The sequence below is a fragment of the Anabrus simplex genome, chromosome 10 (genome assembly GCF_040414725.1).
Source record: "Anabrus simplex isolate iqAnaSimp1 chromosome 10, ASM4041472v1, whole genome shotgun sequence".
Taxonomy (NCBI): domain Eukaryota; kingdom Metazoa; phylum Arthropoda; class Insecta; order Orthoptera; family Tettigoniidae; genus Anabrus; species Anabrus simplex.
This window is the reverse complement of record NC_090274.1, coordinates 3744611-3764715: the sequence shown is the minus strand read 5'-3', so window position 1 is coordinate 3764715 and position 20105 is coordinate 3744611. Positions and strand designations below refer to the sequence as shown.

The window sequence follows — 20105 nt, the reverse complement described above, 5'->3', positions numbered from 1 at the left end:
TTCAATAGATGGGTGGATTTGTTGAAGAACTGCACTTTTATATATGAGTTTCGGGAGAAATATCATTAAAATGTACTTTCTCTTAAGGTTCAACGTAAAATTAGCCTGCATATAACATTTATTGATTCAAAAGTAACAAAAGAGAAGCATGATATCCTCTTTCAACCTGTTTTATATCAAACAAACTCTGCTGACCAATCCGCTCCTCACTGATTTTCAAGTTTATTATGTAATCTATCGCTGTGTTACTCTATGTGTTTAACAGGGTGACCTCCTTTCTGCTACATTATACTCTTACGGCCTCCCCCAATGCGTTAAGATCTGCATTATAAAAAGGAAAAACTAAGGTGAAATTACAAAATCAATGTATTAGAGATTACTAAATGTTTAACATTACATCACAAACTTATTCACCTCTTGACATATTCACAGTTTGATGATAAATGGAATGGTCACTAATGTGACACTTGTATCTGTAATTCTAACTAGTTTATGTTAGGCTTTAATTCTTTCAGATACAGAGACACAAAGAGTTGTCCAGAATTTGAAGCCCCAGCCGACTGAGGTCACAGCTGAAAAGCCCAAGCCATCTCAATTTATTCTTCTCCATTCTATCACTCAGTTTTTCTACCCCTATCTCTTCCGTGACCTAAACATTTCTTACTCTGTCTCTCCTTGCCTTCCCTACCATTCTCCTCAGGAGCTTCATCTCAATGGCCTGAATTTTACTCTCATCTCTTGCTGTCAATGTCCAAGTCTCTCATGCATACGTTAATATAGGGGCATGGTACATCTTGTACATTATCTCTTTACATTTCATAGGAACTTTTCTGTTCCATGCCAGGTTCCTTACATTCTTGCACACTTCTGCTGATCTCTTAAACCAACATTGCATTTTCCATTATTTCACTTCCCAAATACGGTAGAAGTCCGTTATAGCGAGAATTCATGAGAGCAAAAAATTTATTCGCTATAGTGGATTGTCGTTATACCTGATTTTTGTATGAAAGTCGGAAAAACCCACACACACATTAAAATCAGTATGAAATGGCAAACAGTTTCGTAACCTTTACTACAGTGGTTACACAAAAACAAAGCACTAAACACAACAAGGGGGGAAAGTAAGAGCAACTACACAATGTCAGAAAACACTACACACTCAGCAAAACATCAGCTGGACTACGCGGATCTCCGCCAAAAACATAAAACGTGAATCTCAGTAGGGCCAACTAGTGGACAATAAAGCAGGAAAGTGGAAACAGCCAGGACCTACCAAGGGCATGGACATGGCTTAGATTGCAGATTCCGAAATGAATCAACCGTGATCCTTAGACTTGAAAATATTATTTACAAGTGAAATTTTACAAATACATTCCGAAACAAAATCCACCAACTTGCAACTTACGAACTATAAGCTCCGTGATACACATATCTCAGAGGTTCTTTGATAATGGCTTCACTACAAGTTTCAAACTTCAAACCAACTATACATCTAGTTACAAATCCAGTTGTACAATGCAATTTAGTAGATTAAAAGCAACGTAAAAAGCAATTACAATTTACAGTGAAGTGAACGTACTCTCCCAAACCCTAGCATACATCAAGTGACACTGAACTACCAGAAGCAAACCCCGAGGTAAATATATTAAATTACAATCAATATATTTAGTGAAATAAGAAAGGGGAATGCCTCGAAAACAAACAGGCAAGCCCAGGAGAAAAGCTAAGGCATCATAAATAATTAATTTGGCGAATCTAGGTTAGGCTAGGGCAGACTCCTATACGAAATAGCAACCGAACATTACGGAAATTTTAGCCGGAACGGAATTCAAGAGTGCTTATCCGAAGGTGGCCCATCCCGGAAGCGAGGCGTCACACACGGCGTAAAACTTCAGACAGACCAAGACAGACAAAACAGACCAAATTATCACGAACGCAGCTTCGCTCTCTATATATAGGTAAACCCTGGCCTTGGAGTAGCCAATCAGAATGCATGAGTCCGCGCATCCCCACCTAGTTTCACCAATCACAATTCCTACTTTCAGTCGCGAACTTTAACTAAACTTCTCAAATATGCACGTTCGAGAATCTTCCATTTCCAGAATAGTTAAAAAATGCCTTCTAGAACACATAACCAACAAAAGGCAACACACCCTGTTCAACAATTCATGTAACTTTCTAGATACTTCCATTAAGTACAGAACTGAAATCTACTATTTACACATACCATATGTTACAAATATTACACAGTACAGGTTAGGTCATTACACATAAAACATATTACCACACTTTACAAATAAAGTCTACAATAAACATTTTCCACTTCCACTACATTGTTCACCTGTGACAAGTTTATTCAAAACTTGTGTTTCCGTACATGATATCCACACTATGGATTACTTGTTTGTTATTTTTCGTGGAAGCATGTGTTTAATTTCATTCTGAAAAAAATATAGTACCACATTTCTCCAAATCCAAGACAAACCCCACTTTTTCCTTCAAAAAATTTTAATCAGGCTCAAAAAGTGCTGTGTAAAATCATATGAATGCCTTTGTTGTACAGTACACTTTTTTTAGACGCTGAACATTGGCTTTCGTTATGCCTTTTTTATTTTGCGGCTGAACAATTATTCTTTATTTCTGTGGGTTTGATGACCACTAACTTAAAATTGGCATCATAATACCAAAGAGAACCTGTTGAAAATTTGCCGGCAATACCTATTCCATGCGTCTCTACAATACGATGATCCATCAGGAAAATATTCTTGCTGTCTATAAAACTGTTACTTTTAATCAGCGTCAGATATAACTGGCTACCGCTACACGCACGCCTCGCTTGCCGGGTTCAGCTAACTTCAGTGGCAGGCAATGAGTAGGCCTAATCGTGGACGAGTTTATTGTGCCATGGTATGGCCATTCTTCCCTTCAGATTTTTGTGCACATACCTCACAATTTCATCTTCGACTTCTTTAAAGCATCCTTATTACGGACCACTGAATGCATTCTCTGTACAGTATGAATTTTTTAGCTATCTTTGTCTTCACGCTAACGTCAAATATTGGCTTTAGTTAGGCCTATGTTGTATTTTCTTGCAGCTGCACGATTATTATACATTTCCGAGTGTTAACTTAAAATTAGCATCAAAATATTGATGAGAACCCGTTGATAATTTGCTAGCAATACCTGTTCCACGTATCTTTACAATACGACTATCCATCACGAAAATGTTCCTGCCGTCTATAAAGCTTACAGTAGACGTGTTATAACTCTGCCACTGAGTACCCGTGGCCTTTCTGACAATTCGAAGGGTTGCATGTTTTGATGCCATTCTGCAGATTTGAGAAACGTTTTTGTAGAGGCTAATAGAACGTCATTCTCTCTTCACTATTTCCCGAGATCCAGTGACGTTACACACAGGCACCGTACAACCGGTTGTCGCGGCTAGCGATGTATAAAAAAAGGGGTTGGTTATTGTCAACGAGTTTTGTGTGTGCGCGCGTGCGGGGGTGAAAAGAAGCAGAGTGGTTACTACGGTAGTTGCCAGTGGTATTCGTTACTGTTAGGCAGCGAATGCAAGACAAGCCTTGATTTTTCACATGAGATTCTGAGGAAAAAACTCCAGAGGCTTCTGTGGGAAACATTTCAGTTTTCATCTTTAAACAGCATCACCTAACCTAACCGTGTATGTATCATGAAAAAATATCTGAAACGCATGTACAGAAATTATATCTTCCTCGCTAAAAATTTACATGCGAGTAGCCTTTCCGAAATTTAACTCGATGCGAGAAAATATGAACTATCCTCTGAAATCAGTGATGTACTCTGCCATATCTTGAGGCGTATCACAATCTTACTTATTTTCAGTAAATAACATTAAAATTAAGAGATTGTTTACTTCAGCCTTTATTTTTAACAAGTTGACAACTGTTATCAGCCACGTTATTTATACATTTATTACGAAAAACGTGTTATCCTCTTTCATCTTGAATTTTCTTTAGAGAACAGCAGTTGACGGGTATTACTAATCGACTCCAATGTCTCCTTTGAATGTCTACGAGAGAGCTCGCAAATGCACATAGTAAGAAAACTATACCGTACCGAAGATGATCAATCGCATTTTGTGGCAAACGTTCCAGTTTTCTTATTCAAACAGCATCACCTATCCTAACTTAACCATACTATACGTATGATGAAAACATGCTCAAGCGCCAGTAGAGAAATTACAATCTTCTCGCTGTAAATTTACACGATAATAGCCTTTCCGTAATTTAACCGGACGCATGAAAATATAAACTAACCTCTGAAATCAATTATGCACTCTGCCACATCTCAAGATGTATCCTATTCTTACTTAGCTGCATTATTTTGCATTAAAATTAAGCAATCGTTTAGTCAGCGTTTATTTTTAACGAGTTAACAACTGTTATCAAACACGTTATTTACGCTTATTATGAAATATGTCCCCTTTCATTTCAAATTTTCGTTACGAAACATCAGTCAACGGGTATTACTAATCGACTCCAACATCGCCTTCGAATGTCGACGAGAGAACTCGCTAGTGGAAATAGTGAGGGAATGATACTGAAGGTAATCGATCGCATGCAACATAATTGCTGGGGTGCACAAATACAGGCAACGGAACAAAAACGTGCACGCTTAATCACTTGTAATAACGGATGCGTCAGTGATAGGGCTCTCGCGGTAACCGAAGGATAATACACAGTTTAATATAGGAATTCTGAAGGGACAGCAAAAAACTGCCGTTATAACAGGGTTCTCGTTATATGCCATACTCGCTATAGCGGACTTCCACTGTAATAGAAGTATTCAACAACCTCAAGGTTTTGTCCCCTGATACTAACGATTCCTTTTCCTTCTCTTTCTCCTCTTGTTAGCACCACTGTTTTTCTCTTCTCCTCACTGAGGCCGTGGTGATGATTATTGTTTTACAAGGAAATACAACTCGGCAACCATCCCCTATTAACACGTTCAGTACCTGCTTCTGAGCGAGACACTTGAATGCCTGGACCAGCCATTTTCATGCCCGGCCCTCTTGACGTGCATCACTTAATACAATTTTCAATTACTCCTAAACTATAAATGTTAGCAAAATGATACTTCGTGCTTACCTCTAGTAAATATTTAGCGTGTGATATCTGGTGTCACACGTTTCAAAACACGTCTAATTTTATACAACCTATATGTGTTTTCGGCATAACGACTGCTGTCACTGAAGTGCAGAAATGAAAGAATATGAAGGAAGCGTATTCGGAAAATTGTTTTAGAAAATATCGGAGTATGAAAAACAGGGTCTTCGGTCCAGTACATTTTTATATCAGGATTTTGGACTAACCGGTTTCCAGGATTGCATGTTCGAATTCTTTGTGAAAGGCCGGGGCGCCGCACTTATCACTTGACTCGCGTATAGATTGGTCTGCTCACACACATACTGATAATTTTCGTCATTCATGAAAATACTCACGTAACTCAAAATGTCCTGTTTATTTTCTATTTGAAAATTTATACCTGAATTCTCTGTAAATGGTGGAACAGGTGGACAATAACTAGGATGATATGTATCAGGCACATCACTTTCCTCAATAGGCCTATCGGATTCGGGAATAGGAATTTCCTCGTCACTCTCACTTTCACTATGTGAGTCTATTTCCGGTATAAGTTCATCACCATAATCATCATTGTGAACAATATCTAATAATTAATCTTCCATAAGAAACTTTGTTTTATAAGCCATTATATTACACTCGGTAAGAACGACACGCACTGAATTGGAATCTCAAGTACCGACTTGACGCGCGAGGAAGTGCTGAGATATTCCGCTAAAACAGCTAAGATAAACATGAGCCCATTCAATGCGAGGGTTATCTCAAAAAGATTAACCAACTTCCTGCTACAACCAGTAACGCAGACTAAGGTATACGAATGCATAGATGACGAATATAAACAGCATTGCTTCGCGTGGAACATTAAACGTCTTACGCCGTCCATGGCCCGCAGCATAGGAGCAAGCTTAAACGTCTTATGCCGTCCACGGTCCGCAATGAGTTAACACTAATGAGAGAGAAAAAATCAAAGGGCTCCAACACTTCAAAAATGAAGATATCGGCCAAAGAAAGACAAGGGTCACGAAGGGCGTGAAAATGAATGACTCCCTAGCCATCGATACCTAATAGCGTCAGGGTCAAAAAAGTTGACCAAGGGAGGTCAGACAGGATAGATGAAAGTGAGGAGCCTGGCACAAGTAAGTGGAAGCAATGCCAGGACCCAGCTAAAGACCCTGTAGTTGCCAACCCACGGTCCAAAGTTCAGAGACCCTGGGGCCCCTTTTAGTTTCCTCTTACAACAGGCAGGCGATACTGTGGGTGTTATTCCACCGCCCCCACCAACAGGGGGATTCTCCACACTAATTTTCATACCATATTTCTCAATATTGACATTTAAAGCCTCTAGTTGCATTTGTACTTCTGTATTGTTGACTCCCCAGATCGCTGTGTCAGCTGCAAACAATAATATTTTCATATCCCTTCCATATCGTGCCTTTGTTTCCTTTAGAATTTCATCTATATAAATGAGTTTAGTACTATTCTAATCTGAAGAACTATGTTTTGAAAATACTTACTCAGCTTGCTCAGGAGGATCGAATGAAAAATCTGCAAGGCTAGCGCAATCACCTACGTAAACCCTATGATCTTCAATATCCATCTCTTCCTTAACACTAACGTCACTCTGCAAGAGGAAAACAACGACTAATCACTACTTTCTCAATATTATTACACACAAAAAATCAAATCATATACAGACATGAACACAATGACAGATCATTATGGGATGAGGGAGCAATAGAAATGATGACAAAACTGAAAAGACTAGGACAGCAATTTGGTTTACTATACGTCACACCGACATCGATAGGACTTAGGGTGAAAATGGGATGAGAAAGGACTAAGATCTTACATTCAGTATATAACTTATTCTGCATTGTCAATACTTAACAATATATTTTATTTTTGTATCAGCTGTACATGTTTTGGCAGCTCCAAATGCTTTCTTCTTCAGCAGTACAAAACATCAAAATACTTTGGACTTGTTACATCTATCAATGCAACCTCATTAACATCATTTATACAATTTAAACATCTATTAAATATTGACCAATTATCTAAATCTCCAAATGTGTCTCTTTGAGATCACCGTCAATTTTGTGCGAAAACTACCAATATTAAACACCACTGACAACGGAATGTCTCGAAATATTAAAATAATAACTTTATCGCCACCGTTCATTCATTTACAAACTTTAAGTGTTCATCTTGTAAAAACAATACTAAATTTAAACTATGAACAAACAAAGATAAAAGGTATTCAAAGTTTATTGGACCAAATGCCAAAATTGTGAAAAGCAATACGTAGGACAGTCCCCTCCCATTATGTAACCAGGAGCATCACTTCCCACAACTAGCTTGCTTTCCTCTTAACGGTCGCTCAGAAGCAAGGTGAAATTTGTTTAATTTGGATGACAAGGTGAAGTGTAACAGTGAACATAATAATTTGTTGGATTCCAGCTACAAATAGCTCATGTGTAAGTAATATTTTCAGTATTTAATCTGGGGTTTTCATGTGTTTCATAGGATGTTTCTATAATTTTTGAAATCTTGGTTTTTGTTTATTTAAGGGGCATAAGATAGCTGTGGCTAGCATGGTTGTCTGTATCAATAAGATCAAGTTCCGGTCTAATGTATGATTAAAATAACAACCTTAACAGTAAGTTGACAACGTTTAGTAAAACACACAAATAATTTTAATAGTAGACAAGAATATTATATAAATGTCCTTTTCTTCATAGGTGTAGGTACAGAGCACGTTTAATGGAGAGCAATGGAAAATAAGAGCTGACAGCAATTTATATTATTACATAAGTTGACTGATTTAATATTATTTGTATTCCTTTTATTTTTGTTTTGTTGCATAGTTTAAATTTACTATTGTTTTTACAAGATGAATACTTAAAGTTTCTAAAATAATGAACGATAGTGATAAAGTTATTATTTTAACATTTCGAGACATTACCTTGTCAATGGTGTTTAATACTGGTAGTTTTCGCAAAGAATTGACAACAAATATGCAGGTGGATGGTCCACCTAGTCAATACTAAAAATTAATTAATTGTTGTGATCAAGTCAATACGGATCAAATACCGGCCACTATGGTCAAGATTATTAATAGTAAGAATTGACAGTGATCTCAAAGAGACACATTTGGAGATTTAGATAATTGGTCAATATTTAATAGTGTCATGGATGTTTAAATTGTATAAATGATGCTAATGAGGTTGAATTGATGATTTATAGATGTAACAAGTCCAAAGTATTTTGAAGTTTTGTACTGCTTAAGAAGAGAGCATCTGGGGCTGTCGAAACATATACGGTTGGTAGTAAGGTAAAATAAATTATAAAGTACTGACAATGTGTTATATATTGAATGTAAGATTACGCTGAAGTCAATACAGACATAATTAAGCGACCACTATGGTTAAAATAATTAAAGTACTAAGAGTCAGAAGGAAGCAACCATGAACTTAACTATATGAAAATGGGAAACCATCTTGTGGGCTGCTCACAGCCACTCACTCGGTAGGACACTGCGGTCTTCTCAAGCCTCAGAGAGCTTCCCAATTTCATCCGAATGAGCGACATTCAGTCCTGATGGGAAGTGTAGGATAAGAAGAAAGCCGGATAAATACAAGGAGGATACAAAAAAGTTAAAAGATTAATCCAGTTCGTAAAAAGCCTAGAAACACACAATAAACAAAAAAGGAGAAAAGGAACCAAATGGGTCTACATAAGTATTGGAAAGGAGCAAATAAGTGACAAATCAAGTTGTCATATAGAACTCATCATATTAGAACTGATATAAATAATTATTTTTTAAAAAATTAGATTTGAATAATTCAAATTCTAAATTACACAACATTTTAATATAATTATCTCACATTTGTAGTTATATGTGAGAGGTATTATTACATCAGTATACTGCAGAGAAAAACAACCTGCCTAAACTGGATCTCCTACATACCAGAAACCAGTAAATAAATTTCTGAATGGAGGATTTTGCAATATTAATTAACAATTTAAATGTAAAACTCTTTGACACAGAAACAGAATTCTTTTTGGTACCATTTGTATAACCTGATAAAAATGAAACAATTCCAAGCCTAACTGATACCTAAACTATCAAATCATTTTTAATTTTGTAATGAAGACAGCAAGGCATACATACTGTATGAAACATTCCTCACCCTACTGCTTTCCACCCCTCGGAAAAGAGTAGTTACAGTTCAAGCAATTGATGGAATAAAACTGTGAACCATGCTGATTTCTTACGCCCAGTTTCCTACTGTATTTCTGAAATACAATTAAAATGTCTTCTAAACGTAAGAAGCCAGAAAGCGAGAGTAACTGCAACCATGTAAGTTTATTCAAAGAATAAAATTAATCTATTTTTTATTTTTACAGCAATAAACTTTTCGTAGACAGGAACGTATTATGTGCTCTACTTTCCTTTCACTCAAGGCGGAAACATGTAATATGTTCCATTCGAATTTCACGACTGTACTAACAGGGAAGTAAACTAATATGCTCATAGAAGGCAGCAGCTGTTCCTTCATTTCTCTTGGTGAGGGAAATCCCCTTAGTAACTTGCAAAGTTTTTTTCACCTGTTAAGAAGAGTAACGTAATGCACGTCTGTGACGTAGTTCTTTTGTTTCCGTACTTATTACAGGTTTTCTCGTTTTTCTGGTGAAATGACGTTGCCAAAACCGATTAGTGAAACCAATATAGTGTCAATATTGGGTGATACAGATGAAGAAGTGCCAGATTTTAGTGTGTGTGATTGAAGAAGAAAACTCTTCCTTCAGCTCATCTCAGAGCAACAACCACGCAAGTAACAACTTGTCAGATGTAAGTAACAGTGATACAGTCATCCTGGATCCACTACTATTATTCCCGCTCTTAATATTGATCAAGGGACAATATTATCATCAAACTTTGATACTAAAAAAACACCATGTAGAATATTTATTTATGTTATTTGTGTAGAGTGTGGGTTCATTTTTTCCATTTTTTTATGAACAAAGGCAAAAAATGAAAATAAACCATTATTGCAGGTAGCTTTTCATGCATATATTTCATAATAGGGGACTAAAATCCGGCGGTCACATTTCGGCTTAGGGCAGGTTGTATATCGAAACACTTGGCCACGACCGTTAAGTCATCAGAATGTTGGCCGACAGGTGGTGGTATACAATTTCTAATCACTAGATTGTGGGCCAAAAGCCTAGATTCAATTCCAAAGCCTCGCCACAGTGTTTATACGGAATGAGGACATGTGACACTACAGATTGTTATTTGTCCGTTGGACTGAGATGTTAAGCCTTAGGCAGACCCCATAGTGTTATTCAACAAGAATAGGCTATGTGCTGGCACTGGGTTTCACCCTCTCCCTTTCTATCTTCTTCTTTTGCTGCGTACATGGGTCACTTGGGACCACATGGAATCAACATTTGTTGAGCTTTCCTCCTTGCCCAATAGTTAATTTTCATCAATTCTTGTAATTTCTGTTCCTTCAACCAAGAACATCATGTTCGTTGTCTCTTCTCATCTTCCTCAAATCCCCTTATGTCAACAATCTTCCTGATTACATCCTGCTGATTTGGTGATCCTAATGCAGTGAGGTCTTTCTCTACTTGCTTATACCATTTTGATCTCGCATGTTTCATTTTCAGAAATGTCTGTACTCGATAATTAAGTCTGGTCTTATTCATCCTTTCCAAATGGCTTAAAAATTGAATTAATCGTAGTCTCATTGTATCAATAAGTTTAGAAATATATTTCGGAGTTGGGTTTGAGGTAATGTATTCTGTTTTTAATTCTGGGTCCTACGATTTTCCTTTCTTTAATCTCTAATTATTCCTTTAAATTTTTATAACGTAAAATGAGCTACTCTGAAGCATAAAGAGCTTCAGGTTTGATGCAATGAAGAATTCAACTGTTCCAGGACAAGCATTTATTGTTATAAACATTCTTTGTGTGTTGAAAAATCAATTTCCATTTTGCGAATTTTTGAAGCTACTGATTTATTTTCATTATCATTTACACTCATCCATTCACCCAAATACTTAAATTCCTTTACTTTTGCAATTTTATTCATATCAATTGTAAGTTCAGCTTGCCTGTTTTTGATATTATTTTGTCATACATTTATTTCTTATGTGACAAGTCCTATTTTTGCTACTTGCTTTTCCAGTATAGCAATCTGTTTCCATGCACCAGAGATGCCTTTGGCAATTAGTGCCATATCACCATTCATTTAATCTCATTAACTCCTCTGGTGAACCTGACGTCAGGAAGAGCATATGGTTGTACAAACTTGTTATGGAGATTCATCCCACCTCATAACCAACCCTGTACAGAAACAGGACAAGGGTTTGACAAAGACATGTGTATGTAGAAACAAGATGGCCAATTATTTTTTTATTTATAATAGTTCATTTTATAAAAACCATGTCAATAAGAAACAGTAGTTCCTTGTAAACAAAAAGAGGAAGTCGAAATACTGGCTAGGGAACACTACCGTTTTCCCAGCTGTGGTAGCCTGATGGTCGAAATAACAGGAAGTTGTTGCTCTGGAACAGAGAAAATACCCCCAATAATATCAATGATTTTGGAAGTATGTATATTTCCTCTTATGGGTGTTATTTTGAAGGTTACACTAAATATGTGATATATGTGCAATTGTACTGAAAGGGCAGGTCCAAATGCAGGCTTGTAAGGTTGGTCTAAATATAGGCTAGCCTTGTCTTGGTCCTTGGATGAAATCTACTATTAACGACTAGAAAAGGTTGAGTTTCAAAGACTGTCTAGTTGTTAACGAGAGAAAAAATTCACATTAAAAAACTATCGAAAGTTTTTCAATAATAAACTAGAATCAAAATCGTCGACCAGAGCTGCATCACCAGGAATACGAAACGCCTTTCAAAAATTGAATGATGAGGATAGCGAGATTGAACTACCATAAGGGACAACAGTTATTCTAGCTGTATATTTTGTGAAGGACTTTTCTCTGAAGACTTAAAGGGAGAAATTCGGGTGATGTGTGCAATATATGCAGGTGCAGAAGAGGATGTGTACATTTGTGGCTTTTGTAAATATTATTTTAAATTTTGAATAATTTTGTTCAGATTTTCAAATATTTAAATTTAAAATAAGTAGCTCTTAGCTTTTCCTTCAAGTTGTTTGTTAGGTATCAAGTTTAAAATTTCTCTTTTGTCTGAAGTGTATTTAGATTCTTCCTTGTCCATGGTTTTCTTATTAACTACTCTTCTTGAAAATAATTTCAATAGCCCATGTTCAGGCCATATTTGCAAACATGGACATTTTTCACTGAATTAAAAAGATAATAAAATCGGAAGCAAATTAAATCTATTTTCAGCTTTTTCCAAACCCATACCATACAGGTAATATGTTGCAGATGTATTCTCCTGTGTCAGATCTAGATAAGTCTGAAGAAGTCTGACAGCAGATTCTAAAATTAAAGTAGCCCATATTTAGACTTTCTCCCCTAAGAGTTAAAAACTTCTTTATCTCAACACACACAGCTCTTTCTTAAGTATCCTAGTTTGAATTTTTGAGAAAAACTTAGTGAAACACTATAGTTATACAGCACTTATAAATAAATCAGTCCAGACCCATTTCTGGTAAGACATGAATAAATAACTTGATTATTATTTAATGCAGTTTCAATATTTTTAACTTAGTTACATTTAGATAATTTCTTATAATTTTAAAATGACAAATATGTTTAAATTAGCTGCATAAGATATTATATTATTGTATTTCTTTAATTTGGAACATTTACAAAAATATATAGCTTTTCATTTAAATAAATTATTTACATCATTGCAACCTTATATAATAGGATGAAGGTCATAACAGATAAGTGCGTGAAGAGAGAGATGAGGACAAAGACAATCTCTACCCTGCTGTCTCATCCACTTCTTCTCAGCTCATCTCTTCTCCCCAGCTTCATCAGGAGGGAGAACTGTGAAGATTTTGTATTAATGAGGAGAGAATCTATCTATCTGAAAATGGCAGCTGATTCTGCCCTGGGACCAGATCATGTGCAAATGAAGCTCCTTAAAAATAACACAGTTGCTGAAATCTTATCTGTTGTAACGACAAGAATGATTAACGCTGGAGAAGAGCCACCTTGCTTACAATAAGCCAGCACAACACAGATTCACAAAAATGGCAATGTCAATGATGTGAAAAATTATAGAACCATAACAATATGTCCAATCATCTGCAGAATACTCAACCGATGGCTCAGACAAGTTTAAATTTCAATAAGCACCTATCAGGTTGCATAACCTTTTAATTAACACATCACTTGGTTACAACATAAAAATACAACTGTAGTTTTTCTAGATAGTTTAAAAGTTTTTGACAACATTTACACCTCATGAAAACATTAGTTATTCCTCTCTCGCAAGCAAAATGGCAAATGTAATCCTAAATATTCATGTAAATAAAAAAATAAAAATTCATCGTAAGGAAACAAAAAACAAACATTAAAATTAGAAATGGCTTGATGCAAGGATCACCATTATCTCTAGCTGCTTAAAATATGGCTACTGACCAGATTCTAAATGAACTTTTGGAAGAGGTTGGTACTAATGCGATCTTGTTCCTGTTTTGAAACCTCCAACAATCCTTGCATTGGCCGGCTAATATATTACACACTTCCATGAACGGCACTGTCACCGGAAATAGCCAGCCCATTAAATGTTCATTAAACCACCCCTATATAATTTCCAAACCAATTAAAATATGACAATAATAGTAATAACATTAATAATAAATCTGAAAGTACTATTCAAAGTAACCATTGATATCACCGTTGCATGACATAACAACAAACCAGCTGGACTAGTGAGGACAGAGGAAGTGCTACTGGAGTATTCAAGGGTCCAGTGAGAATTCAAACATACAGTATAACCCCAATTTTGCATAAACGAGCACTGCAATTTTATATTCGATTTAACGTAATTCACAATAGGGTAAAATCCGCATTTAGCGTTAAGGTCATGTTAAAATTCTCAAATATTTATTTCTATTCGTTTTGGTTATGGGACATTAAGAACCTAAGAAAAAACGACATACGCTTGCTAAGAATGATTAAGGCAGAAGAGGAATTTAGAGTGCGGGCACTTAGGGTTAAAGTAAAATGTCAGACTCGGATACAAGTCCAACCGCGCCCGCTGTACTAGAAGAGAATTTGTGGAAATTTATGGAAATAAAAATAAATAAATATAAATAAATAAATAAATAAATAAAAATAATAGAAATAAAGATACATTCCTAAATGTTAAAAAATTCTAATGTATTGAATAGGTAATTTAATAAACTATTTAGCGTCCTACATATAGTATCTTCAGTACAGATCAATAATGATATTTAGGGGTTCTGCTGTCAATTATTCTACATTTTAAACAATTTAAATCAATTTGTTAAAAATATGTGATATTTTAGAAGCTGATGATGTTCATTAAGAACAAAACATGTCATTTTTGTTTAACCGCTCAAGTGTATGTGGCTGGCGACGTTTTAGATGTACATCTGTTTGCCATCTCTTTAGCATGGCTCGCAGTATCTTCTACCGTAATGAGGCATCGTGTTGGCGTAAAAAGAATTTGTTTCATCAACGTTGATTGTTGTAAACAACATGGCAGTATCCTTGCATGGTCTGTATTTATCTAATGCAGCTCTCGAACACATATTAGGTGAAGGTAGTGCTGAGAATAATCCGAGTGATAATGAAAGTGTTAATGAAATTATGTGTAATGTAAGTAATAATAGCAGTCATGGACACCTGTTGATTCAAAGTTTATTCCAAGAAGGTAATTAGGCATTTTTTTTTTTTACTTTGCATGCAACCTTTTTATATGCAGATACAACATCTGCATGATATGAACTGCATATCCACTTATTTTGAACAAAATCAGACAAGTTGTTGAGGAGTTATAGCAATGTTTGTGACAGCATGTAAAATTGTGATATTTTTCAAAACTTTATTACCGCTGTAGGGTAAAACTTGGTTAACTTTTAATACCGACGTGAAGGGTTAATAGTGTTCTTTTTTTATAGGTATGTTATAGTGTTAAGGGTGTTATAATTAGTGTTCAACAGAATGGAAAGATTAAAATTTTCATAAACTCTGAAAAGTATGGGTTCCTTCTTAACAAACTACATCTGGACTCAAAATTTTGTATTTTGAACACCAGAATGCTCTCCAAGAAGTATTGGGAGAAAGGTAAAACACTTATAACCATTTTTCTGGACGTCCAGAACGCATATGACCCTGTACCATGCAGGCATGTTTGAGACATAAGAAAGTGCCCGATTACATCATAGCACAAGTACAACCAAGAGTTGTGTCCTGGTCCAGGATGGAAGTTGTCTTTCACCACCCCTCTTCATAATCATAATGGATAAAGTTTTAAAAACCGTTAAAACAAAGAATCCAACAACTAATCCCCTGTTTTTTTCTGATGATGTAATGCTATGGGGTGTGATGGAAGCAGAAGTACAAGCTAGACTAGATCTTTGGAATGCAGCTTTTACAACTTTAAACCTTAAAATCAGCAAAACGAAGAGAGCTGGCTTGGTGATGAGCACAAACTTTCCAACTGGTTCATCTAAGAATTGGAGATGACAAGATGGATGTTGTAGACAACTACCTGCCCTCAGACAATACCATACATCAAAGGATAACAAACAGAATACAGAAAGCTTCCACGTTCTATCATGCTGTACGTCAAATACTTTCCAAGATCAGCTTGTACAAAATATATCTGGTAGCAACAAAGAGTCGTCTTCAGGCAACAGAAATGAAGTCCCTCCGTTCTTGTGTACAAAAAACAAAAAAATGGATAAAATAAGAAATGTGGATATCGGACAAGAGCTTGGATTGGAAAGAAGCTTATTGGAGAGCCTGGGAGAGAAGAGATTGCTATGGTAGGGTCACATGGAAAGAATGGATCCCCATAGGACTTTTTGAGCATACTTTGACCACAGTGTTCCTGGGAAGAGAACAAGAGGAAGACCTTGTGATGTTTGAGAGAAGCAGATTTTCAAGGACCGTGAAATCAGAGATGTAAACTAGCGTCACATATATGAAAATCATCTGTGGACGGACAGGACAAACTGCAGGAGGCTCGTTCACAACCGCACCTGGCTTGCTGATGATGATGAATACAGCCATATGTAATTTATACATTCCATACCACAACACTTAACAAAATACCTCATAGTTTCCTTGATAATGCAGATAAAATATCAAAAGAAGCTCTGAAGAAAATCCTACAATTACCAACATATACTTCTGATCACATGTTATATTTTCCCAAAACATATAAAAGCTTTGGCGTCTTGAGAACTAAATGGGATGCGGCCCTTCAACAAATAAACAGCCTGCGACTGCGGAAAAAGGTCGGTCACTTGTATATCCAAAACACAAGGAAGGTTGAGGATGAATATCACTCACTCAAGTCTAGAAAATCAAAACAGGGAAATCTAAAAAAAAAAAATTAAATACAAAAAAAAATTCTAGATGCAAGGAATATTAGAAATAAACTTTTGCTAATGGCTGTATGTCGCACCGACACAAACGGGTCTTATGGTGACAATGGGATAGGAAAGGGCCAGGAGTGGGAAGGAAGCAGCCATGGCCTGAATTAAGGTACAGCCCCAGCATTTGCCTGGTGTGAAAAATGGGAAACAACGGAAAACTACCTTCAGGGCTGCCAACACTGGGATTCGAACCCACTATCTCCCGAATCCAAGCTCACAGCTGTGCACTCCTAAGCGCAAGGCCAACTCGCCCAGTTCGAAATAAACTCACAGATAGAGAATTTGACCTTTGGTGTCAGCTAAAACAAAAAGGAAAGGGCATAATCCTGTTTAAAGTATATACACCAGCTAACAAGTGGGTATACTACCACATGGGTCTGGTTTGTTCAGAATGGAAGGATGAAATGAAGATGGTTAACAATGTAGCAGCAGTACGAGGTGTCCAGGGTAGGAGCCAAGACAATAACCGGTGCTGAGCATTGTTGCAGCAAGATGGAAACTTCAGCTCACATCCTCTGATCCTGCTATCAGGGAGGAACACTGCATAATATGAGACACTGCTCGATCAGGCCCACCATCTCCCAACTCTGCTTGTTCATGAAGATGTGCAGGGAATAGCAGAATAAGGCATCATCACGTACAAAAAGAATTAGGCCAGTTCTTACACTCTCGATCCAGCTCTGAGGATGGAATTCCACCACAAGAAGTACATGAAGAAACACAAGCCATTTATGCAAGGCAAAACAAACTAATAATGTATAGGTTGTGGAACAGTTTGAAGAGTGTTAGGATATCAAGAAAATCATTTGAAGGACCAAAGATGGGAAGATTTAACAAAACTGACTGGCCTGTTACTGAATTCATGCAGGTGATACAAAACTGGGGTAGTTTTTAGAATGAATGGCGCAAGCCTGGGGGAGGTCGTAAAACAAAGGATGCAGCATTCAAGAATGTTTCTGATGTTGCACTACTATTGTGCAATGCCCACTGCATCACATAACGAAACTGAGGAACACCCACATGTATGATGTAGTTCATTAATGTTCCTACGGATGGACTTTGAGACAAGGAAATAATACACATGAACTGCTGTGGTTATACAACGTAATTTTATTTAGCTTATGGTACAAGTTAAGCCGTGAGTAACATGTGAAAGCAACAAATAGTTTACAAAATAAAATAAATATAAAAAAGGCAAGGTAAAACATAAATCATGAGAGATATTTAGAATATAGAAAAATAGAAATAAAAAGTACAAAAATTCAAAAATGATGTAAAATATAAGTAAATACATAAATTAAAAAATGAAAACTAAACTAGGATATCCAGTTGTTGCAGCCACTGAATAGCCATTGTTGAAGCTGTCCGGAGGTCGTCGATAGTTCCGCGGAAGGCTCTACGTGGGCATCTGAAGGTGATGTGTCGTACTGTCTGGAGTTCTTCAGCACAGTCGCAGCTTGGAGAGGGTCGCAGGCCCCAAGAATGCATCTCAGAGCCGCTTCTTCCATGCCCGGTGAGCACTCTGTTTAGTGAAACCCGGGCGGGGGCTGCGTAGAGTCAAAGATCTATCTCCATTCGTCGGGGGCCTTAGCAGTCCATTCTTTATTCCGAGTTTGCAGTCCACAGTGGTTTACTTTCATCAGTTTTTGAGCCAGCAGCAGGGGAGGGTGTCTGGATTTCAGTTGGTTGAAACAATTGTTTGGATGTCTTGATGAATTGGAAGTGATTTATTGGCCTGTATTTTACTTTGCTTCTTGGATGAGATTGTTTGTGCGGCGTAGATCTAGAAGGATGTTGCTAAGGAGTGGAAGCCAGTGCAGTGGGATTGTTTTGATGACACCGCTGATAATCCGCATTGTCTGATTCAGGATGGTGTGGTTGCTATTCAGCCAGATGGACAAGCAGTATTCAGTTGTTGTATAAACCAGATGTACGTAAAGTTGCCGCTGTGGATCCCCATGAGCTGCCAGATGTTGTTCCTTGTACTCAGTTTGGCTGCAAGGATGGAGAGATGTTTATTGTATGACAGTGTTACACCAAGATATTTCGCGTCTGGGTTGTATGGTAAGATGCTGTCATGCAGAGTCACTTTCAAGGTGGTATGAGCCAGTATGTTACTCAGATGAAAGCAAGATGTTTCTGTTTTGGTTGTGCTAGGTGTCAGGCACCACTTTTGAAAGTAATTTGTCAGTAAGCAGAGATCTTTCGTTAGCGTCTCCTCAAGGCTGTGGAATGTTGTGTTGCATGGCTATGCGATATCATTGGCATAGGCAAATTGTCTTGATACCGTTTCTGGGATGTCTGCAAGATAAATACTGAATAACAAGGGGGCCAGTATGGAACCTTGCAGTAGTCCATTATTTAGTCTTCTTGGTTTGCTCAGGGTATTGTTCATGACCACTTGAATTATTCTAAATAAAAGCATGCGACTGATAACATTTGTAGTGTTTTTATACTGTAAGGTTTTCAGGAGTTTATACATTAACCCATCGCTCCGTACAGTGTCAAAAGCAGCCACGAGTTCTATGAACACCCCACCGGTCTTTAGCTTCTCTTCAAATCCAGCTTCAATGAACGTTGTCAGAGCAAGTACTAGGTCTTCGCAACTTCAGCTTGTTCTGTGGGGAGGATCTTGAAGATGGCTGGACTGATTCTTTCCAGTAGCTTGCAGGTTGAGCTTAATAATGCTATGGGCCTATAGCTTTCGAGAACATTGGGCGGTTTTCCAGGTTTCAAGAAAGCGGCGGTCTTTGATCTCTTGAGCTCCAGTGGCAGGTGTCCTGTGCATTGGATAGATGAAAAGAAGTCACCACGCCATTTCCTAGCATTTTTACAACAGTGAACAAGGAACTCATTATGGACGTTGTCAAAGCCCGGTACCTTTGCCATTTTGCAGCTCTGAAGGGCTATTGTGGTGAATGGTATGCTAGCTCCGGTATAGAGCAGTATGATTTTCTTAGTTTTCGCAGGTTTCTTCTGATTGTTTTGGAGTGTGCTTTGTCTGATTTAGTCCTGGACATCTGAATGATTCAGTCTGCTATTCTGTCTGGTTTGACTTCTTGAGGTGTTTGTGGTTTGTGCGAGTGGCCTCCTAGTTTCTTTAGAAGGCTCCAGGCTTTTCTACTTGAATGATTGAAGTCTATTTCCTCAGCCGTTTTACTCCACCTTTTCCTTCTGTCCTCATCCAGACTACTAATGAGATCATCGCCAAATTCTGTCTGACCACTCTGAAGGAATTCTTGATACACTAGTGTCGCTTCAACATGGTATGTACTGTTTTCAACTGCCTCTGGGTATGTGTATTTTGGCCACTGAGATGCAATCCTGACAACCTTCTGGTAGTTACCAGAGGTAGGAACGATTCATCGGATATTGCTGTCTAGGTCTTGAGAAAATTGGTC

General features: G+C 37.2%; 1 protein-coding gene across 1 annotated transcript in view; it reads right to left on the bottom strand.

Moving 5' to 3' along the window:
* The window catches only part of LOC136882437 (zinc finger protein 107), a 137897-nt gene that overhangs the window by 18004 nt on the left and 99788 nt on the right, over window positions 1-20105 (bottom strand). Inside the window, exon 5 of the mRNA XM_067155082.2 lies at window positions 6638-6744. Coding sequence (XP_067011183.2) covers window positions 6638-6744 — 107 coding nt within the window. The remainder of the gene's footprint in view (window positions 1-6637; window positions 6745-20105) is intronic.